The following is a 24,580-nucleotide window of genomic DNA, read 5'->3' on the forward strand; positions in this document are numbered from 1 at the left end:
CAGCCAAAATCTGGAGCGCTGCATCTAGACAATTTTACTTTTGACAAGATTAATGGATTGCAGAAGATGTCCCAACCACATCATTGAGCTGTTAAGTTATCTCGAGTAAACAAATCTCGACAGAAAAAAAAATGTTTAAGAAATCGGCAAATAAGGCTCAAAGCAACAAAAACATTCCTCACAAAGATGACCAAGTATTAATGTCCCTTCATAATGAACATGAGTTCTGAAAAACACCAGCGCAAAAACGTGAAGCACAGCCATTGCCCGCGCACAAGCATGGTGTCAGGCGTCGCAGTGAACAATAATCTAACACAGATCACAAGTCTCTCCCCTCGCAATCGGCGCTGCTAAAGCTAAATCGAAAGTTTCGCAAAGAACAACGCTTGTCTTCACTAATGCGACAGGGTCGACGTCGCATGCTGAGCCCCTATGCTGCAAGTCCTTAGGCTCAGAAAAACAGGCACTTGTGGGTAGTCACACCGCTCACACGACAGGAAAATGCCTGGGCGAAGGCCGAGGCGTTGGCCGCCAGGTTGCACATTGCGCGTGCCTGGCTGAGCGGCTGCTCTTCGCAGAAGTGGCTGCAGTAGCTCACATAGAAGGTCTGCGTGACACTCAGCCCTTCCAGAGACTTCAGCTGCAGCGGCGACGCGTCAATGGCCGCTGCGGTGTTCATGGCCACCAGGGACAGGTCCAGGGCAAAAAGGTCTGTCAAGAATCGCTGCTCGGCCGAAGCGTTCGCCTTGGACACCCGGCACTCCCGACTCTGCAGTAGTAAGGCGCGGGCACGTTCCGATTACAAAGTCACGTGACGCAAGGTGGCGCAGAAAGCATGCCAATTTTTTTATTTTCTTTAGAGCGAGAGCTGTGCACCTCGGGGCACCACTTCCCATTTCAAGGTGGATGAGTCAACGACGTTCAATGCCCCACAAGGTCAAACCGAAATTAACTGCGTGATGGTACGGCCCAAGCTATGGTAATAAAACCACGTGATCATATGACTATAGACCACTGGGTACCTGACCTTGACCGATGGCCTTGACATTTGATTTGATACAGTCGGCACTACATAGACAATGACCTTCCCCAAGCAGCACAAGTAATTGGGCTAACATCGGTACTGTATTGGCAAAGCCGGGCCCTACAAAGGACCAGCATGGGACCATCCTGTTGCAATATTGGGCCGATGACCTGCGCTGCTTGGGTCAATGCCTCAATAGGCCAAACAGAACTTAACTGCGTGGTGATATGACCCAAGCTATGGTAGTATGACCACGTGATCCTATGACTATGACCATTGGGTACCTGAATTCAATTGACCCTTGAATTTGACATCTGATTTGAGAGAGTGGGCGCTGACCTTCAATGCCTCACAAGGTCGAACCAATCTTAACTGCGTGGTGGAATGGCCCAAGCTATGCTTGTATGACCACGTGATCATATTACTATAACTATTGAGTACCTGCCCTTTATCTTTCACCTTTACCCTTGACCTTGACATTTTACTCGAGACAGCGGATACCATGCTTAACAGAGCGTCCGATCGTATAACTAGGTTCAAGCCACGTTGAGCCCCAGCCATTTTTTCAAAAAGGCGTCACCTGGAACTAGTCTTTCAAGTAGCTTACAGCGCTAGTAACATGAAAAATGGAAGGGATAACAAGGGCCCTGACCTTTAACTAAGGCCAACCAACAATAGATACACGTATTCTTGATTGCGTTCTGCGCTTATGTGTATTCTCTTTTTGTACTTATTTTCGTTCTCCTTACCTCGCACCGACTGCGGTTTGCAAAAGGAAAAGACAACTGGTGCCCAGCACTCGTGTTGTGCTCCCCTTGGCCCTGTGGCAAGCGGCGTTACCTGCTATATAAACACTTTCCGCCGAGGATTCCAAGCCACACCTTTTTGCAATCATGGAGAAAAGTTTACGGTGTGCAGACTTGGAAAAAAAGATTTATTACGGTGCGGTCAGGCACAGCATGTAACCGAAATGCGTAGATTTGCGGAGACATGCATTTTTCATATACTAGACTAATGACATCTGACTGGCTGGCGAGGTGACAAAGAAATAATTTTTTTTTCTATTTACGAATGCGCATCCAGCAAACGTTTTTTTTTCATGACTGTACACGTCAGTCGATTAATTGCTATTGGTAGACGGTGTCCGAGAGTGGAGGCCTGATGCGGTAGGTGCGAAGCATTCATAACGATGACCAAATGAACACTGTGGAGAAGGCTTAGCAGTTCATCTGAATGCTGCTAAGTGGCGTGACAGTCATCTAGCCGCAGTTCCGAACCATTCACAGTGCCGCGCATCGATACATCAGGCGTTTCTAAGCTGGCTTGCTCACAGAGCTCTCTGGTATACGCACGGTGGTGCCAATCTTGGTGCGCCAGATGAGGGGGCGGCCGGCGTGGTCTCGGCTCCGTCCCCGCTCGTCGACGGCGCGTGCGAGCTGCCGCGCCAGCTGGAAGCCCAGGCCCGCGTACGTCATCACGTGCGACCCTCGGCTCAGGTACGAGGGCGGGAACACTGTGGCCAGCCCCAAGAGCACCAGGTTCAGCGCGTACAGGTAGATGACCCGCGCCGAACGCCACCGGTATCTGGAACGTCGGAGCGGATGCGCTGGTTTTTACGACTGAAGACTCATTTTAAATGACGCGCATGCACAGCGAGATAATGCCTTCAAATCGTGTGTACTGTGAATAGCCTATCAATGCTCATCACTGTCATCGTCATCTCTGCCTAGATGTGAAACTCAAAGATAAAAAGCTTGCAAATTTTCCACCACCTGCATTGACACCTTCGAGAGTACGAGCTGTAGCTGATGGCTGATAATTGAAGTATTCCTAGCACAGCCAGCCCTATGTGCTCTTTCTTGGGATTTATGATTGGATGGCCCCTGGCCGTTGCATATGTGGTGATAGACTTGTGAATGTTCACAAGAAACTTAGTTCTACCGAAGTATGTTCATTTTGCTTCCATTTAAATGCTGTCGCCATAGCAACGATTGAACTCGCGAACATGTGCCCAGGAACACGATCTCGGAGCAACCGCGGAAGTGCAAAAGCGGAAGCGTCACGAGTGCAGCGTAGCAGCAGTTGCTGAAGTCCCCACGCCCTGTGCACAGCCAGCACGCTCCGCTGAGCGCACATATTAGCGTGCTAATGTTCTGGAGCCACATACTTGGCCAGCAAGAGGCTCCCATAGTAAAGGTTTCCAGTAGAAGACCGGAGGGCCTTGCGTGACTCCAGCCACGCGCCAAAGAACGAGCGGGTGTCACTCGGGAACGCACTGTACAGCAGATCGAGCACCTGCGAAAAGTTAAGCGAAACTCAGTCGCCGGTCACAACTGTGGACTCATCAAGTCTGGCGCTACTTTCGCACAGACTTCGTCCAAGTCGCGGTCTCCGATTGGAAACGTTACAGCAATTTTCAGAGTCATTGATCAACCCCATTGTTAAGACACTTCGATCAGAAATGAATTCGTTATTTCCTTGCAGAACTTGTTGGTCCGGTTAGGACAAGGGACCACTTCCACGGTGGAATGGGCTAGTTCCGCACTCACAACATAGAGGCCATTTAATTGGTCCCCATCGCGATTTAATGTGTGCCACTAACTTATCCCATTTTCACCAGCGGATAAATCCTAGTGTTCCGTGTGAAAAAGAAGGCCACAACTGCAATGTAGGTCCCCTGTTCTCAACAGTCGCTGTTCCCGTTGAACACCAATAGTTCAAGCCGCCCCAGAGTTAACTTTGCGGTTCAGTGACCGGCATCCTGAGACATCAAGCAACAATGTACGCCTCTAACCTCTAACTGTACGAATGGCTCCGGCGGCCAGAAACTCCTGTACAGATGCACGGCAATCTTGAGCATCGCGTCTTTCTTGGTTTCCGTCGCGATGACAGTGGAACCACGCAGAAGGTTCATCAATGCCTCGGCCGTCCGGTTGAGCACGGCCACCACTCTACCCCGTTCGTCAGCGCGGAAGGTTTCCAGGAACACGGGAGCGGCCTGCACAAATGCAGTTTTCAGTCAGCACACGTATCCCTTCAGCGAGCCGTGTGTGATGACGCGTCCGAACTACAGGTGCAGAGGGGTGTCAGTTATGTCGGGAAACAAGCAGCTTCCTGTCAGCAGCCTGACAGCGGTAAATCACTGCACCTTGTTCGGCACGACCTTTGCAAATCTACGGCATGGATAGCGGCAGTGTGCCCTTGACTGCAAGACCCGAGGCAAACCAGTAGATTCAAAATTCGAGGCTCTACAGATAAGAGCGACACACGAAGCATTCAGGTGAAGCTTTGGTGTAATCTTAATCGGACTGACAAATGTTGGGGTGGAACTAAGATCTTGCCTCATACTCAAAGAAATAAGCACTGAAATTACGAAGAAAAGAAGATTTATGCTTTTAAATTGCACACAACAAACTGACGCACCATCTTGCTGTAAAACGTCATTATCGATTAATCCTCTCACGTGAAAAATTGGTTTGTTGTTAAGGGCTAGTTCTGAGTTTGATGAGTGACAAGAATTGGGATGTATGAAGTTTGGAGGTGAAGCACACAAGGTTGTTTTGCGCTAGTGTTTAAAGTGGCGACGCAATCGCCGATCCAAGTCGAGACAAATTTCAGGTTTCTTGTAAAGCCATCGAAGGTGTGCGGACAAGCTAGACGATGACGTCATTGTTTGCGACGTTTCAGAGTTTCGTTGCCTTCGCCCACATCTTGGCGTGCATTTCTGACGCCTCCATAGAACGCTTCGCGGCGCTCGCCATCGTTGGCGTTGGCTTCCTTCATCGAGAAAATGTTTCTGCGTTGAAAATGTACCACCCCTGTTGATGACGTCACCATCGGGCTGCCCGCCCGTGTGTGCTGCGGGGAAGCCTCTTCTCCGCCGCAGCTTGGCACGCTTGCAAACTTGGCATGCTTCACCTGCAGCTTTCATACATTGTACCCTCGAGCTTACGAGGAATTCTAAAACCTCTACCATTTCCCTTTAATTTCACGATGCATTTTGCATTAAGGAGTGTTCTTCGCGTTCTATTTTAGTTTACGCTGCCTAAAGAGCGACCTTCGATGAATCACAACGCTCCCTTCGAATTGCCTATGAAGTGCTTTTAGCTTGTCACTAAATGGCGCCACGGTATTTTGGATTTCTTGGATAAAGCTGTAACCATGCTTCACTAAAACTTTCGTCAACGAGCCGTACTTCTGTCCCACATGCATGGGATTATGGTCCATTAGGATCACTTGCTCATTGACTGCGGGCGATTGCATATATTGTCGCACACGGTCAAGCCCAGCAGTTCTTAGACAAAAATTTTGAAAATTGGGAAATTGTAAGATACATTTAAGGTAATATTTAACATAATGGTCCATTCTTCTTATATATAGCAAAATATTTCTTCTGAAGTATTTCCATCGCCCGTATCGAACAGTTAAGACTGCCATAGAAAACCAATGGGGAACGCTTTTGACGATAGCAAAAAAAAAATCAAGACTGCCGTCGGGTGAGCTGTGCATATATTGGTTGTTATAGTGAAATCGTTCATTATATGAAAAAAATTGCGTTCATAAACGGTTTTCCGCTCAAAAGTGCTTTTGTCCAGAATTTCTGGGTGCGGTACAACGCCCACAGCCAACAGTCATTAACTAGCTCCCATGAAAGTCGTTTCAATAAGCCAGCTCCAGTCACGAACCATAGCGATGCCGTGGGACTCGTGCACGGCCAGGAAGCACAGCGCGTGCGACGTGAAGTCTTCGGAGCTCGACGCGGCGCCCCACTCTTCGAACGTGTCCAGGGCCGGGTCGACGATCCAGGCGTAGGCGTAGGCGAGCGTCCAGCCCACCACCCGCAGCAGCCTGTCGGGCGGCACGCGGTTCAGGGCGACGGCCAGCGCCTTCAGCCTCTGCCGCTGTACCACGAGGATCCCGACGTTCGGGGCGGCCGAAAAGCCACTAGCGGCGAGGTACTTGCTGACCAGGGCCGTCCACTCGTCGGCGGACACGTTCCACTCAAGGTCAGGGTCGTGAGTGGCCAGCCAATCGTCGTGCTCGTCTGGGTCGTCGGTGGACAGAACGACGTTCCTGATGGCCGACTCGTCTGAGCGGAGCTCGCTGATGGCGCCGTCTCGAAGCTGTGCTTTGCCTGCGTGCCAGAAAATGGTATTCCATGGTATGGTGTGGGATAGTGGCCATGCATGGCATGGTATGATAGATATATTGCCACGAATCTTTGTAGTGTTTGTTCATTCGTCAAAGCTGCCGCCACGCCGTTTTATCACTTTGTGTGTGCAAGACGCGACCAGATTTATCTCGACGTCCAAGCAGCGCTGATTCTACGTTGTTCTAGAATGTTCTAATAACTTTGCACGCTTTACCTAGAAAGTTCACTATCAGCTTAAAATTGAGCACGGCCGAGGGCGGCGGACATTGCGTTCGACGGCCGCCGAGCACGCTTGTTCCTACGCCGTCGCTGAGTGATTCTGTTCATTGTGGGCGCAAGTCAGCCCAAATAGAGAGTTTTGTTCAGACGCCATTTTTCGCCATCTTTCTGCTCTCCGGATTGCAGTCACTACCACGTGACAATATACTGTGGTATGGTATGGTATGGTATGATACAGTAAGCTACAGTAGGCTATTGGCTACAGTTTGGTCTAACCACGCCAAATCATCCGTCATTTTTCTTTCTTTCTCGTTCGCATGGCACCCGCCGCCTGGGTTTCATTTTTGGCATCAGCCAACATGTGCGCGTCTCTCGACGCTCGCATTGTAATTACGCTCCACATTTACCACGTTTTTTTTCCTAGTTGGCATTCCACTTCAAAACACATTATTGGTTTCCTTTTCTTTCATCCCATTCACTGCTTTTGATTGGTTTAAGCCTGTGTAGCTACACAGGGGCAGGCATTCCTACAGATTATTAGTATTTATTATTTATTTATCAAGTACTGCTGTCCTCAGTGCGAGGCCTTGGACAGGAGTGCTTTATATGGCGTCAGAGGGTAGTGCGTTCCAAGTGCGTTCCAAGTACGAGCAAAGAATGATTTTTGGAAAGAAGTTGTGTTGCTCGAGACTTCTCTTATTTTTGTTGCTATGGTGTGACCTTGTCGATTGTGCTTTCACATGTTTGATGTCTTTATTTACTCCTAGATCATTGTGGAAGAGCTGATAGAATAACCTTAGCCCTTCCTGAGAGCGCCTGGGTTCTAGGGGTTCCAGGCGATCGAGAGCTTTGTCGGAGGGCTGAAGGGGATGGGTGCCTGCTGTAAGCATTGTGAATGAATCTAACATATTTTCTTTGCATCTTGTTCTACCTTAGCTATATTTGTTAGGGTGTGTGGGTCCCATACAGGACCCGCGTATTCTAGTAACCATGGGCCGGACATAACTTTTGTATGCAAAGAGTTTGGTTTCTTTCGTGCACCCTCCAATTGTTCTGGGTAGAAACCCAAGCGTGCGCATTGCCTTTTTTTGTATGTACTCTGTGTTCATTCCACCCTAAATGAGGTGTAATTATAACTCCCGAATACTTGTAACGATCAACGAGGGATATGCACCTTTGGAAGTCCACGTATTCTATCTAGGCCCTTCTTCTACTACTTCGTTTTAAAATACTCCTACCCAGCGCCACTTGGGCAACATCCGTAACCCAGCCTCCCGCCTGCGCGGCCATTTATGTAATGCACCGGGTCGCCCGTTAGGAAAACGAACGCGGCAGAGCGGTTGCCGGTCTTCGCCTAAAGCGACCGCTGGTGAGAGCCTGGGAGAGTGGGTGGAAGAGGCGCATGCGCAATGCGCACCATCGGCTTCTTCCACGCCTGTGCCTGGTGCCGCTCATTCTCGCCGGCTATCGGCAGCTCCCGTGTTCCCTTTCCTAGTGAGCGACCCTTTACGCCAAAAAAAAAAAAAGATGCGAGTACGATTGTTTTAAAGGGATACGCTTTACTCTTAGCCAAGTCCGTCCACGCATAGATGGGAGGACTGATGCGTGCAAGTGTGCGGACACGTGGAAACGGACATCAGGATAGCGGCCGCTGGAGAAATTGAACATGCGAAACTGATATGCTGCACTAATAATCAACTTGGCTGATCAAAAAATCTGACAGCCAACCGGACCTTTTGTGAGCAAGGCGGCGACTGCGCGAACAAGCTTGCCGTAACTGCCTTCGCCCAGGTCGGACAGCTGCTCCATGCGGTAGAGGGGCACTGGCCCAGCCTCGTCCAGGGTCATCACCAGCCTCCCGTCCGCGCCGAGGTACGAGACACGCACGTCGAACCACAACGCCAGTCGCCAGTTGACGGCCAGGTCGAACAGGGTGTCTATCACCTGCGCCAGCCGAACCTGACGGGGACAGGCGCGGCGCAGGTGTTGGAGATTGTACGAATTTACTATCTGTAGGAGAAGTAAACGGATCCCAGAAGGATGCTATGCGTGACGATCACCTTTACCCAGAGTAAATATTACTTCAACTGGCATCAGCGCTTAGCACCACTCCAGCAGTCAGTGAAGTTAGCATTTGCCGCATGGGTAAAGGTCAAGAAAATTTGTTTTATACGCCAGGAAAACATGCAATGTTGCCAACTATCAACGACGCTGTTGTGTAGGAGTCCAAAATAATTTCGACCATTCGGCGTCCTTTTACCGGCAGAGGAGTCTCAGTACGCAGGCTATTTTGAAGTCAGTTTTCCTATACGCAAAGTACATGAACCTTCCGTGCCACCCAAAGCATTGGAGAATGAAAATAATTGACGACTGCGCTGTCTGTATTTAAATGTTATTTTAACAAATACTCGTATAACATGCCTTTCTCTTACGAGAGTTCTAAGCGCGCTCCTGAGGAGGCAGGAGATAGCACGCCTCTTAGGAGCAACAAAATAAGTACAGATGTGGATATCAGCCAGCAAATAACGTTGTTTGGATATATGTTCAATCACGGCGGCCGTGGCAGGAATCTATACATTTTGAGTGCCAGCGAGAAACAACACCATAGATCAGAAACAACAAAGCTAAAATTTGGGCGAGTTGGTATGCATTCATTGCAGTGCAACAGCGCAACAGTGGCAGGAGCTAGACAACACTTGTCTTGTCTATGTCTTGCCGCTGTTGGGTTTTTCCCCTACAATGATCCCTAACAGCCACGCCCATGCCTTGCCTACCAACATTCATTAGACACCGCGTAAACTGTGTTTGAGGAAGGAGCCTCCTTTGTGTATTTCTGCCAGCGCCTGTGCTACAGCATAGATCGTACTGAGTTTCGAGTTTACACGTGGCTCATAAAGATATACAAATAAAAATTATTATGGGGAAATGTTTAGGGTAATCCCCCTGGGTGGGGTATATTTCTAATAATGAGCAATTACTTATCGGCACCTAGCCAGGAGCAACCATACGGCTGCATAAGAAAGCTATGCAACCTCAGAAACTTGGTACAGTTGATGAAAAATTCGTCCTGCTCCGTAGTTTTGTAGCCGTATGGCTACGCTTGTACAGACGCTAGTGATTAATTACTCCTTACTGCAAAGGTTGATCGCAGTGTATGCTTTCTGCAAAGACAGTGTTACTTCAGTGGCATAGCGGGTAGAAAGAATGGACGGGATATGACACAAAAGTTAAGAGCGCTGTACGTATCCCGCAGTGTCCTATACCCGTCCCTTCTTTGTACCTGCGCTGCCACTGAAGTCATGTTTAACCAGCTAGCCCAACAAGCATTAATCAGTGCTACGTTTCGTCGAATATAGGGATTCCAGGACACTCGTGTCTTGAGGTGTGACGTTACCGCGCCCATAAAAAAAAACATGAGGATTGAGAAGAGTGGGGCAGGCGTACTTTTGCCGCGATGTCGGGGGCTTCGGGCCAGCGCAGTCCCCGGTCCCTCATGAAGGCCGCCAGTTGCTCGGGCGACTGGTCGACGTCCCTGCCCGTGCACGCGTCCAGCGTCTTCAGTGCGTTGAAGGCGGCCGTAGACCGGTGCTTCGCGAAAAGCGAGAAGCGGGCGTGGCTCAGAGCCAGTACCAACTCCCGGCCCTGCTGGCGCGCTGTCCGGATCGCCGACAGAACGTCCGCGCCCACAGCCGGTCCCTTGCCACACACGTAAGCGTGGAAGTCTGCACCCCAGCCAAGACGAGCCCTTGACTAATGCAAGGTTGCGCCGCAACCTTCCGCGGAGTAGATGCAGCCCTTTGTGGACACCTAATGGCCACTATGGCATATCGCGTTCGGTTTCCGAGTGAAAGCCACGTGCCCAGCCCGGCTGCTGGGAGGTGAGAGATATGCAACTACAAAATCTTAAGTCACCAGGCTGGGAAGCAGGCTGGGAACGTAGGTAGAAACGTGTCCCAGCCTGGTGGTTTAAGTACCAGATTGCGGGCTTTAAGTACCAAATCAACACATACTCTGTGCACTGGCTATGCATGACGTGCACTGATTCTGCACTGCGCACGGGCGCCTTCCATCGCAACATGGCCGCCGCGGACGTAGTGAGTTTTCTTTTATATTTATTTATTTATTTTTGTTTACTGTGGTAACTACGGCGCCTTTTAAGAGGGCAGCATTTCATTAAAACTTCCTTGTGGACGAGTTGGTAGCTCATCTTGATGTAGAGGGGTTTATAGCGCAAACAACGACAAGGACAAGAGAGACGGTAGCGCTTGTGTGTGTGTATCGTCTCGCTTGTCCTTCCCCATTACATCAAGATGAGCATTATTGTAGGTGGGGAACAGAAATGTAATACAAATAGTACATAGCAACATGAAACGCAACGCTGTAAGTGAAAATTAAAAAAAGTACAGTATTGAAAACACATTCAAACCGGATACTGAAAAAACAATCGAAGCAACATATTCACAAAAAATGTTGATATAAGCGCTACATTTATTTAAATATGTAGATTCAGCCGACATATTTAGAACCCTTAAAGAAGCACTTTCCTAAAGCCCCGTCAAAACATGCTGGCAATGCAGGCACTATCTCATCCGACAATTTTGTTTCAATCATGGCCATTTTTTTTTGTAAAAAAGAATGCTGGAATTCACTACTGATTTAACAGTTGCATTTGCACACCTTTCAAGAATGATCAGCTAGGGCAGACCTTTAGGTAGGATCAAGGTTATATGGTTCCGTAAGTGCGTTGCACCAAGAACAGATTATCTCAGATCTCACGTTTATTCTCAAGTCAGAAGAGCTTTGGATGGGGTCATAATTTTAGGAGACAAATCGTGTTGCACGCTTCTAATTCGGCCATACATGTTTTGTCTGATGCCTCCTTGTGCACTCCGCATATGTCTGTTTCCTTGTTTTCATGCGGTTCCAAGGCTTTAGCTTTGTGTTTGCCTAAATAAAGTGCTGTTGATAGCGCTGACCTCTATCTACATTGTCCCATCCTTTTCGATATTTCAAGCATGGCCGTACATTAACAAGCCGTTCTTAGTCATCGTCATCACCAGACTAACAATGCCCACTGAAGGACGAAGTCCTATAGCTTACATTACACTGCATTTGCAAACCCCTTACATTTACGTTTAAGTCAGGCGAACAGTCCGTGTTGCTACAACTGCGGCTTAGTAGATTCAGTGGAGCAGATTTTGAAAGAATTACCAACGTATGCTGAGGTACGTGCACGTTATGAACATCTTATGGAATCACTCACTCAAGGATCGCTAACACTCGACTGTGTATTAGGACCCTTAGTCTGCCATAGGCAGCAGAGACGTGCTATGAACTCTTTATTTGATTACTTAAGTGGCATACTCTCACTGTGCTTTATCTATGCAGTGAGCATTGTCATCCCCTTTTCCACACCTCTCTCAATCCATCCATCTCTTCCCGAATCACTTCCCCACGTAGAGTAGCAAGTCAGCGAATTTAAACATCGGCTGAATTCTGTTTTGCAGTTACAGAGCTTCTCTCTCTCTCTCATTGGTCTACAACTAATCCTACCTTGTGCCAGCTGCGGCCACCTTTTCCCCGCAAACTTCCGAACCGTACCAGCCCCCCTGGCACTCTTGATGCCCTATGTTACACTTGGCGTCTCTTAATTGACTCATTTACCTTGAGAGGTCAACGGTTACGTTGCCTTCGCATTATACATATTGCTTACCGATGCGCATTCATTTTAATCTCGACTAGGATGACTCAAAGGAAAACACTCTACAGCGGTCTGTCCGGTACAGAAAAAAAAATTTAAGTTAGAAAGAACGCCAACCAAAAGAAATGGAGGAAAAAACAAAATGCAGCGTTTCTGAGCCTACTTGCTTCCTTCGTTAGGTGTGACTGCGGGCGAATTGCAGCTTGCCTTTTTAAGCCCTCGTTTAGTCATTCGCCGGTTCACTGAGCGTAGGTCGTGGATTCCACTCTTCCACCGACGAAAACGCGTTTGCATTCAGATATGTAAAAGGGGTCAGTGAAAGCTTACATCATATTCTGAGAAAGGAAGGGGTAGAAACGGCACAAAAACAAACTTCCACCGTCGTACGCCTCCTTTTCCCGCCCAAAAGACCGTCACCCGAAAGAAAAGGCTCAAGGCGTGGTACGCAAGATCCTCAGGGACTAAGTGCTCGGCCTCGTACATTGGCGAAACCAAGAACTTCGCCGGAAGAATTAAACAGCACAAAGCAGATGTCAAACAAGTGAACCGGGATCGAAGAGCGGTGGCGGAACACAGCGAGGCGTCTGGCCACAAAATTGATTTAGAGGATTCCATTGGGTAGGAAACCGAGCCGCTCCCGCGCAGAAGGCTCTTACTTGAGTCATAGTATATTCAGTAGACGCGGGCCAATGTTAAGGGTTCCTTAGGAACCCTTTCCCCATCTTACATCCACGGTATACGTTCAGTGACCTAGCCGATGACTAAACTAGGTCTTAAAGACGCTAGCTGCAACTCAACCGCAGTCAAACCTGATCCAGGAACCAAGCAGTTTCTGAAACAAAGCGTTTTTCCTTTTCCCTGGCCTAGGCAATCCGTAACGACCATTTTTCAACAGCGCTGGACACCATGGCATATAACAACATAGAGAAAAACACTGCGCTGAGCTTACAACTGGGCTTTATTTGATGTACGCAAGTAAGCCATCGCACATGTGCATAGTCACAAATGGAATCGCTCATTAAAAGAACAAAATATAAAGTCGCTAAAACGCACGCGTTGATCCAGCCTAACATGATACCCTTTGCGAAGCATGAACCTTTCCCCTTTCTCTTGCAGGTAAAACTAAAGATGGTTTTCTGATGCATCCGCTAGATTTTCAGAACATATGGAATGCCTGAGCAACGTTTTGTGATGGTCTGGACACCATGAAAAAAAAACATTCTGAACATTCAGTATCATCAAAGACTGGCACACGTTGACACGCGTTGTAAGTACATTTTTAAGTTCAGCGTCCTGTTTGTCTCTTCTTCTTCTTCTTCTTCTTCTATGTCCTGCAGTCCAGCGCTGTCTCTGCGGCAAGCTGAATCCCGGGGAAGCTCACGATTGCACCCCAACTTGTGCGGCATGCCAGGGGAATCACCACACCTACTCAAGGGAATGCAAAGCAAAGTTTCTGGATCCCATCAATAAGCCTGGGAAACATCAACATTTTGGTGATCAGAAAGAGAAACCGACAACCAGTGGCACCAGCAAGAGCTACGCGGCAGCTGTAAGCACCAGCCGAAAAGAGCAGTTCGAGAAGAAGGAATCCAGGTGAGCGGCCTCCAATTCTATGTCCAGGTCCAGGTCAACATCTAAGTCTAGTCAACGCCGCAACTCGTCAGGCCGATCCGGAACGGAAGAGTCAAGACATAATAAAGAGCAGGGGACCACCAGGTCGGTCTCTTTTGCACCTAAGGCGGATCCACCGGCACAGGAGACGCCACGCACCTGAGAACGCGGACCGTCTTCTGAGAAGCAAGAAGACTCGAGACGCATCGTAAAGATGGGCTATGCTGGGTTGCCTCCAGCCCTCCCCGGAAACGCGATATCTATGGAGTTTAACAACCTGAAAGCAGAAATTATTCAGCTAAAAAAAACAGAACGGGGCATTGCGAGCTGAACTTAAATTGGTCAGGCTGCAGCCACAAAAAACTCCCGACAAAACACCCGAAGCCCGGCTAAACTCACAGTCAGTTTATGAGCGCGTCATTGCAGAGCTGAGGGCTGACAGAGAGGAGCAGGATAAAAAGTTCCTACAAGTTATTCAGATAGTCAAAAACGAGCTCGCAAACGTGTCCGCCAACACTAGGAAATACATAAACTCCGCCATTGCCACAGTCCGAGATGAATTCAAATCTAAACTCAACGAGTGCAACTTCGAAATAGGAAATCAAAATATGCCGACAGGCACCCCTTTCCAGAAGAGGACGAATAAGGACCATGAAACATAGGGGACAGGAAACAATAATTTGGCAATAGAATTGTCGGGATTTAAAAAGAAAAAAGCAAGCCTTCAATTTTTCATTTTTCAATTTTTCACGTCGGAGATGCCACCTGCTGCAATAGTACTTCAAAAAAGCAAATAGGGTCATCAGCATGAAGGGGTACAAAACTTTCCAAGACGAGCATAGCCTAGGAATACTTGTTCACAAGGAGTTTACCGCAACGCTGCAAGAACCAGTAGCCAAAAATATCGAACATGCTTACATTGAAATTCTTCCCAAACACAGGGGAAAACGCAGTTTGCACATACTGAACGTGTACAGTCGCCCCAGGGACTCATGTCAGATAGCCACGCTATTTAATAATTTTATCAAGAGGGCAGGTAAGGACCCCCTCGTCATAACCGGTGATTTCAATGCGCCCCATCAAGCATGGGGATATCACTTTAACAGCCCGAAAGGTAGGAGGATCCTTGAGATCGCTAACAGAGAAGGGCTCACAATCTTAACGAATCCCCTGCAACCCACCAGAGCGGGTAATAGCGTCAGCAGAAACACCTGTCCAGATCTCACGCTTGTGAAAAACTGCCTGCAGGCCACGCGGTCTAACACTGGCGAGTCCCTGGGCAGTGTTCACTTCATCGTCTCCTGCACTGTTCAGGGAGTTAAATGTCGGAAACCATTTGGCAAAGCTAAGATTGTGAACTGGGACAAGTGGAGAGAGGAAATCGCACGTCTCCCGGAAGAAGATATCACAGATATTGAGGCATGGACAGCACTGCAGATGAAAACCATCGCCAGGCACTCTACGACAGCGAACACCAGAGAGGAAACTCCGGCAGTTGACCCGCACCTGTTACATCTGTGGGAAGCCAGGAGATCTCTGACAAGGAGGTGGAAAAGGCAAAAGTTAAATCGCAAGCTGAAGACCAAGAGTGCAGAACTCACCAAAGAAGCGGATGACTACGCACATAACCTTGCTAACCAAAACTGGCTCAAGCTGTGTGAGGAGCTTAACGGTAGAATGGGCACGGCTAAAGCATGGGGACTCCTCAGATCCCTTATCGAGCCGAACTCAAACCGGAAAGAGCAAACAGACACGCTCTGTAACGCCTTGCACAGCTATAAAGGGGACAACGAAGCCCTCATTGCAGAACTTGCACGGAAATTCCTCGATCTGGGATCCTCGTACCCTCTCCCTGCGTGCACCGGTGCACGCAATGAAGAGATGGACCAAGACGTAACGGTTGAGGAACTGAGGGCGGAGCTTGACGTCATGCGTAAGAACACCGCTCCTGGACCGAACCAAATAAACACCAAGATGCTCTTTAATATGATGACATCTCCTTAAGAAAATTAGTGATATACTTCAACACGCAGTGCTGGAACAAGGGCCAGATCCCCGACTCTTGGAAATTGGGTTTAGAGCGATTTATTCCCAAGCCCAATAAGCCATACGATATTGATCATTTACGACCGATCTCCCTGACGTCGTGTCTGGGTAAACTGTTCGAGAGGGTCGTGAACGCCCGACTGAAGCGACTCCTGAGGAAGACTGATATCCTCCCTGACACGCTGTACGGGTTTAGAGAAAAGCTGTCTACACAGGATATTCTCCTCCGTATCAGAGAGGATATTCTGGACAACCCCGGTAGATGTCAGGTCAAGGCCATCCTTGCGCTCGATTTAAAAGGGGCATTTGACAATGTCAACCACCAGTGAATACTGGATGAGCTTAACAGCATCAACTGTGGTGACCGCACATATAATTACGTGAGGAACTTTCTCTCCAATAGAAAAGCGTCAATAAGTATTGGTGATCGGACCTCTTCTCCGTTCAATCTAGGTTCCAAGGGCACTCCGCAGGGAGCGGTCTTGTCTCCGCTTCTCTTCAACCTGGCCATGCGTGGGCTACCAGAGAAGCTAGACCGCATCCAAGGCATCGAGCACGCTATATACGCCGACGACATTACGATCTGGTGTTGCAGCGGTAATGAAAGGAAAATTCAAGACCGGCTTCAGGAAGCAGCGAATGTCGTGTGCCAGCATGCGGCGAGGCATGGGTTAACGTGCTTTCCCGAGAAATCAGAGTTACTCCTGATCGACCGTGGCAAGAGGCCAAATACGGGGCTTTTGCCGTCCACTCCCTCTGTCGCCATTACGGTCCAGGGTATGAGCATTCCGATCAAGAAAGAGATCAAGATCCTGGGAGCCATCACACCCAGCGGCAACCCTAACACCACTACAATCATACAGCTCCAAGCCTATTGCGAACAAGTCTAGAATGCTACGCCGGGTAATCAAGAAAAGAAGTGGGCTAAGAAAGAAGGAGGCCCTAAGATTAGTTCAGGCTTTCATTCTCTCTAAACTAACATACGCCACCCCGTACTTACGGCTTAGCAAAAAGGAGAAAGAACAACTAGATGGTATTATTCGAAAGGCAGTTAAGACGGCGCTGGGACTCCCTTTATGCACATCCACTAAGCGCTTATTACAGCTGGGGATCCATAACACCATCGACGAACTAATAGAGGCCCAGCGTGTAAATCAAATTGTCAGGCTCTCAACATCTAAGCCTGGCAGGAAAATATTACAGAAGCTGAGAATCAGTCCACCCCGGGAAGTCGCTGACAAGATCGACATGCCCATGCAGATGAGATCACACATCACGACTGACTCCATACGAAAACGCATGGATGAGGAATACAACAGAGGACGGAGACTAGCCAGAGCTGGACACCTCTCTAAGCGCTGGGATGAAAACAAGGACACGATCTACGTCGATGCGGCTTGACCCGTTAACGGAGTCGCGGCAATTGCTGCAGTTTCACCCCGGGGGGATATCATTGTAAGCAGCCTTATCCAAGCGGTGGATACCACATCGGCTGAAGAAGCAGCTATCGCACTAGCGATATCAAAGAACAGCGAGGCAAAGGTTATGTCCGACTCACAAGCAGCGGTACGCAATTACCCCAGAGGCCGCGTTGGCGCTCCGTGTTGGGAAATTTTGGAAAGGTCTAATCATTCCAACATCCAGATCTTCTGGACGCCAGGGCACCTCTCAACGACGGGCAATGAGGCGGCCAACACAGCTGCTCGAGCTCTCCTCCTCCGAGAATCTGACACGTAGCCTCTCTCTGACACAGTTGACAACCCCTCACCCTTACTAAGCTACGCAGAAATTACGGAGTACTATAAGATCACAAGAAGAAAATATCCTCTTCCTCACAAAACCCTAAGTAAATATGAAGAGCACACAATCAGGCGACTACAAACTAATACTCTGCCCAATCCTTACCTAATGAGTAAACGATACCCAGACACCTACCATTCGTCCTGCCCCTTCTGTGGAGCAGTTGGCACACTCTTTCACGCGGTTTGGGAATGTCAAGAAAACCCAGACTTGGACAGCAATCCCGATCCGACTTATGAGCGCTGGGAGGCAACCCTTCATAGCCACAGTCTCCTCGACCAGAAATCGCTGGTTGAGAGGGGCCGGATTATGATGGCGACCAATGGGTTCTCGTACTGAACCCACCCAGTTTTTATGCTCTGAAAAGATATTTTCCTCCTCCTCCTCCTCCTCCTCTTAACGTTACACCTAACATTTTCCTTTCCTTAGCTTCCTGCGACTTCCTCAATATAAGTTTAATCCTTATCTTCAGCCTCCACCTTTCTCATTAGTGCGGTAAGATACAGCTGTTTTCACTTTCATCTGTTTTCACTTTCATCTTGAGGCACACTTGACAGTGCCCGCCAAATCCACTTCGTCCCATTCGTGTTATTACAATAGCGTGTTCAGGATATGAGGTCAGTACATAATCCAAATCGATGCACTTTCCACTTATTTACTTGCCACTTTCAATGCTTCGCTGGCTGTTGTAAAGTTGTGCACCCTTCCGAGACATTTGAACGTTAATTTAGATTTATTAATATTTATTTTTAGACCCACCGCTCCGATCCGCAAGTCTAGATCCTCGATCAAGCTTTGAAATTCCACCTCTGGGTTACATAGCATGTGAATATCAAAAGCACATCGGAGATTGATAACGTACTCCCCGGTACCTTTCATCCCCTGCTTTTCCCAATACAAATCTTTCGATATCTCCTGGAAACACGCGGTGAACAGTTCAGGAGAAATCATGTCTCCTTGGCTGCCACCGTTTATACCTTGTGAACGACTGCGGTCACTTTGGAGCAGTCATAGATATTATCCAGTACATTTACATCGGCATTTCCTTCACACTGGTTATTCAATGCCTGCATGGCTGCTGCAGGTCTTAACAGTCAAGTGCTTTCTCGTAGTCTATGAACGCTAAATCGTAGAAAGGTTGGTTGTATTCTCCAGATTTCTATATCACCTCACTGATGGTGTGAATATGCATAGCCTTTCCGTGAGCCAGTCTGGATTATTGGTTGGCTAAAATCTAAGCTTGGTATAATTCGATTAGCGATTACCTCCTAACAAAAACAGTAAACTGATCGATCTGCAATTTATCAAGCCCTTGACTACCCCAGTCTTATGAATTATAATGGTGTTAGCTTTCTTCCAAGATTCCGGTATTTATCAAACTCGATAAGACACAGCGCATAAAACGTGGCAAGTTGTATTAGCACTATGTCCCCAACGTCCTATATATATAACTGCTACTAGCTGACCCACAACAGCGTTTTCCATCTTTGCACCGCCTATAAGGATTTCTTTACTTTCTCTTTCTTTCGAGACAGGATGCGCAATTTGTCCACATCCCTGGCTTCTTCATTAGCCTGATGGTTATTTCGGCTACGGTAGAGATCTGTGTAGGATTTCACGGCTATTTTAACTGTCTTCTTCATATTGATGATGATATCATAATCCTTGTCTCTTAGGGCGTAAATCTGACTTTTGCCAATAGCTAACTCCCTTTAATTCGTAATCTCATCCACCATCAGTTCAATCGCACCTGTAGGGTTAAAGGCTGCATGCCTTGAACTTTCTTAATCAGGCCTTCCGGCACTTGACAGAGCTTGCCAGTATCCTGTTCTATCGCTACCCTACCATCTACACAGCGCCTATTAGTCCCTTGCACGTTTTTACGAGCCTTTTGCAGACCAATAGTGTCTTGCAGTGATTTCAGATTCAGTTACTTCCGACAGCATCCAAGTGTATTAGTCACGAGGTTTCCACAGTTCTCTAAATGCACGCTGCATCGTGAGGCCGAATTCATGCGGTGGCCGACGCAGCATACGTTCGAGAACACGTTCAATGTCCAGACACACCGTGGCAAGGATTCATCGCGGTGTTCAGCGTGGCGATGAGATGGCGCGCGTGCTCAATGCAGTCGTCGGTGGCGCACACGGCGGTCTTGGTGAGCACCGGCACCACAGCGCGGTTTCTTATGAGCAGCGACACAATCGCCACGGCCAGGGCGGCGACGACAGCCAGCACACCCACCGCCATCAGCCGCGGGTGGCGGGGCTTTTGCACGGCCACCAGCGTAGTCGACAGCAGCGGTTGGCGGTCGCTGAGTAGTCCGAGCTCGATCGGCTCCTAGTCGAATAAGAAGGACCGTATAGACCATCAGCCGTTTCGTACCAGACGCCGTTTTGCAAAATGCTGATTTCCGTGGTTAAAGCTTAGGCCGGGTTGAATAGTGCCATCGGCGGTCTTTAAGGGTAATCCAAGTTAAGAAAAACGTAGCCAGCAGCAGCAGAAAGCCACCTGGAGATATGAGATCAGTGGGAGAGGCACTTAAATCACTAAGGACTTAGTTCAACTGATGATAATGGGGATTAGATTGCAATGACTGTGAGGATGACCAGAACAACCGAAACTATATGACGCCGATAAGTAGTAGGAACGTGTAAAGGTCGGACCATTCGTGTTTAATTCAAGTCAGCAATAACCAAACAGGGCGGAGACTTCGAAAACAGACCACAGTGACTCCTGCATTTCTGAACGCATATGCAGTCCGCACATGTCCTCAAACATACATGCTTTGCTATGCTTTAGTTGTACAGTATAACCCGCACGACTCGGTTATTTGCGGGGGAACTACTCACGCTGTGCCGAAAGCCTGGTAGGCCACGCCCGCCAACGGATGAGTTGGTGTCGTCCAGCATGGCTTTCTGCTCACGCGGCGCCGGTCGCTCGTTGTAGTATTCCGCAGAGCTGGTCCCCGAGAGTCCCTCAGCCGAGGCGCTGCCGCCAGTCAGCGGCCACCTTCTGCCGCTCCAGTTGCGTGAACTACGAACGGCGGCTCGCAACTCGTTCGCCAGCGGCTCCTGGTCAGAGCGTTTGGAGGACGAGGAGGGCGACTTCTCCTGGTGGCCTGTAGCCGCTGGTACATCTGCACATGCGCAATGTGCACAATGATAAGGTACGTCTTTAAAAGGTGAGAGACCTTCGGGGGAGGCGTACCATGGAACTTGAGCCAAGCTTGCAGAAAGCTTACGGTGTAACAGTAGCGGCGCTGGTAAGTAACTGCAGGACTCAGCATCTCGAAATGCGTGTGCGTGTGCGTGTGCGTGCGTGTGTGCGTGTGCGTGCGTGCATGCGTGTGCGCGTGCGTGCGTGCGTGCGTGTGTGTGTTTGTGTGTGTGTGTGTGTGTGCGTGCGTGCGTGCGTGTGTGTGTGTGTGTGTGTGTGCGTGCGCGTGCGCGTGCGTGTGCATGTGTGTGTGTGTGTGTGTGTGTGTGTGTGTGTGTGTGTGTGTGTGTGTGTGTGTGTGTGTGTGTGTGTGTGTGTGTGTGTGTGTGTGTGTGTGTGTGTGTGTGTGTGTGTGTGTGTGTGTGTGTGTGTGTGTGTGTGTGTGTGTCCGTTGTGTGTGCGTTAGCCCAACTTTGAGTGTACACCACTGCACCATCAACCGGGTCCGCTACGCAGCTCCAAACGACGAAGCGCTAGTCACGCGCTCTTAGCAGAGTAGGCCCTTTGTCTTTCTCGATACGGTCATACCCTGCACTAGGAGGACAATGCTCTCCAGTTTGTCCAGGACGTGGGGCAATTTACGTGTGGACTGTAGTGAAGGCGCTCTCGGTATCCGCCGAAGTTAGTCATACGGTGTAGGTCGACCTGGCAGAAAGCGCCCTCCAAGCCGAGAATTGGGGTGGGGTGGTGCTGTATAGGCAGCAGTGCGCATATTTCCTACAGACAAGGAAGCCTTGGAGGATATCTTTCTGGAATATACGCTCATCTCATCTTCCTGCTGCTGCTGCCGGCTCGTGCAAGAAAATCAGAAAATTGATGTATTACGGTGTCCTTTGCCGCGCCCGAGTCGTCCTGCCTCGTATTTGCGAGAATTTCTACGGAATCGGCAAAGGGTGCGGAAATACACGGTACACGAGAGAATGGACGATTCCAGTTACAAAAGGCTGAGAGATTCATCATTTCCATCAGCCAGCTAAAAGCACAAAAACCCCTACCCGTTAATTTCCAATTGATTTTAGCCGGCGCTAGCGTAGAGTCCCATTTTCGAGCGAATTCGTAGTCTCATCTCCCAGTCTCACCTCTGCCATTTCCGGCAAGGCTTCTTTTCTTAGAATACACTCCCTGCCCAAAGAACTACGCGTTATCTCCTCTCCGTCATAAGCTGTTCGTTCGCTGAAGTCTCTTAAATCTCGAAAATACAAAAATAAACTGTTCGGATTCATAAGGACCCGAGCTTGTCTCCTCACACGTACGTCTCGGAGTCGCGGCAGGAGCGCCCCTGTCGGACGAAGGGCGCGTCAGCGGCAGGGTCCTCAGTGTCTCGGGAGACTCGGACGTAAGAGATGAGGTGAACTCCGGGGTGAGGAGGTTGACGGTGTGGACGGGATCGATGGACACCCGCTTCCCTCGACCGACTGGCTCCACCGGTGCGGAAATTGTTGCTGGTGGCGCGGCGGTCGATTCGGTCGGAGATTCCCGTTCATTCCGCTGCTTGCGCGAAATACAGACAGCAACAGAAGTATGATTCAGCCTTTCTCTTTTACCGTGTCAGCTGTCAAAGGCTCGTTGTGCGCGGAACGCTCTGCTCGCACGAAATTATATCAACCTCACGTGAACGTCACTGATGATTAGGTCAAACATGTAAATCGGTCACATCACCTATTTATGCGTTCTCCTAAAACGCCGTCTGACAAATTAGTAGCATGAGCACATAATTGTTAACTGTCAACGTAAGCTATTCTTACGTAACACCATAACCACCTTAGACATTCAGAGACCTATGAACTCCTACCGCGACATGACTTTTTAAAACCTGACGTTGACCCTGATGTCACACTAGGTGACGCACTTTCAATTTAATCGATTGTAAACTTCTCAGACTAGACTGGCTTAGTGCCTGCCAATCTAGGGGTCCCCATTTGGGGCAACACTAGAAGAATCCAAATAGGATAGATATCTGTTTCAGGGATCGAAGTCGCACTTTGACAGTAACTTCTCACTATTCTGCATGCCAGCATTTTCGCCCGAATTACATCACTTGTGCACCCTTGTGCACCTAGAACTTAAGTTAGGAGCGCATGAGTCTTCCGCCATATCAACGCAACTCATAATTGGGGCGATGGAGGCGAAATTCTAGAGGCCCGTGTACTGTGAGATGTCAGTGCACTTTAAAGAACCCCAGATGGTCGAAATTGACAAGAACCTTCCACTACGGCTTCCCTCATAGCCTCAGTCGCTTTGGGACGTTAAATCCGATAAACCAAACCAAACCTAGTTGTAGCATGCAAGCCGGAACGTACTCATACAGCATGACGCATTGTCACTCTTAGGTCGAGGATGGCGGGGAAACGGGGGCTTCCGAAATGTTATTATCGCCTCACGAGAGGCAGCTGAGCCAACTAAGAACGGGCGTTAAGGATCAGCTAGCTGGTGTTAAATCTATAGTTGGCTTCAGCGTGACTGTTGGGACAGCAGAGGAACGACGTGTCACCGGACAGTCCCGTCAGTGGCAATGGTGTTCGCCTACACTTGGTTCCTCTCCTTCCAGCTATTTACAGTGAACCCACCTTATGCATAAAATTGGCGTATTTGCCGGAGAGGGAAAGGGCGGAGGTACGACACAGTCATTGGCGCTACTTTTTCCGCCATTAAATTGGCAAAAACTCCAGTTATTCCCCTCAAAAACGGCATCCTATAGCAATGATTTTCCGCAGTGCAGGTATTGAAAGCGAGCACCCCATCCTTCAAGTGTAACGATGATCATTGTTATTTGAGGAACATCATCGCATGCTCAAAGAAGTGTACAACCTCTATTAAACAGATACAGGCCACTGACTTCCTGCATGACAATGCAAAGAGGCATGCTCAGCATCGCCAGAGCCCGGAATCCCGTAAGGAATAAGAGAATTGCCGTTTTCAACACTTCACTGCCTGGAAGTTCCTGGAGTGCGCAGACAGCCGGTCTTTGTGACCCCTTACGGCAAGCGCTCTGGAGATAAATGAAAATTGGATTGGGGGAAAGGAAATGGCGCAGTATCTGTCTCACATATCGGCGGACACCTGAACCATGCCATAAGGGAATCGATGAAGGAGGGACTAAGAGAAGAAATGAAGAAAAAGGTGCCGTAGTGTAGGGCGTCGGAATAATTTCGACCACCTGTGGATCTTTAACGTGCACTGACATCGCACAGCACACGCGCGCCTTAGCGTTTCGCCTCGATCGAAGCGCGGCCTCCGCGGTGGGGTTCAAACCCGAGAACTGCAAGTGCTGAAAACGGGTCTCAGTCACCTTCTCTTTGCTTCCCGTGGGGGTAGCCGGGGCCGCATGGACGGAGTACAGCTGGACGGTCTCGAGCTTCCCCCGGTTGGGCCGCTGATCGGAGATCTCGTCTGCGAAGGAGAGACGCCTCGCTGGTTCCGCCGGCAGGCAAGACGGCAGGGAGGTCTTCCTTGCGGGCTCTGAAAGGCAGCAACAAGAGTCCGATGTACGTGGAGCGTAACGTCGGCAGAACCTTCGATGGCGCCGTTAGCTGCGCACGGTGTCATATAGTGAAAGTCTCACTTTTATCAGTAAGCTCAAATCTGCTGAAGGAAAACATTAGCCCCCCCCCCCCCTTGTGACACATCTTCGCGGTCACCTTATCAAGTCAAATTCATATACATCTTCTCACCTTACTCTGACGTCTTCATTTACGCTTGTCTACTCGCGATATTCATTATGCTACCCCAAGGCCGCTGGCTATTCGTTTTCCGCATTACGTGTCACGCCTAGTCTGTCAAAACGTCCACGGTATCTGAACGCAAGAGATAA

The 24,580-nt window shown here is 49.1% G+C and overlaps 1 protein-coding gene across 1 annotated transcript; it reads right to left on the bottom strand.

Annotated features, from left to right (window-relative positions):
* Window positions 1-451: 451 nt before the first annotated feature.
* LOC144102455 (uncharacterized) lies at window positions 452-23,632 on the bottom strand. Its single transcript, XM_077635722.1, has 11 exons — window positions 23,606-23,632; window positions 22,023-22,257; window positions 20,403-20,689; window positions 19,620-19,890; window positions 9,840-10,117; window positions 8,129-8,354; window positions 5,710-6,158; window positions 3,831-4,022; window positions 3,192-3,319; window positions 2,377-2,608; window positions 452-769 (listed from the first exon to the last, which is right to left on the bottom strand). The coding sequence occupies exons 1-11, from the start codon at window positions 23,630-23,632 to the stop codon at window positions 452-454; spliced, it is 2,643 nt and encodes an 880-aa protein (XP_077491848.1).
* Window positions 23,633-24,580: the final 948 nt, after the last annotated feature.

Source organism: Amblyomma americanum, chromosome 8, assembly GCF_052857255.1.
Source record: "Amblyomma americanum isolate KBUSLIRL-KWMA chromosome 8, ASM5285725v1, whole genome shotgun sequence".
Classification (NCBI taxonomy): domain Eukaryota; kingdom Metazoa; phylum Arthropoda; class Arachnida; order Ixodida; family Ixodidae; genus Amblyomma; species Amblyomma americanum.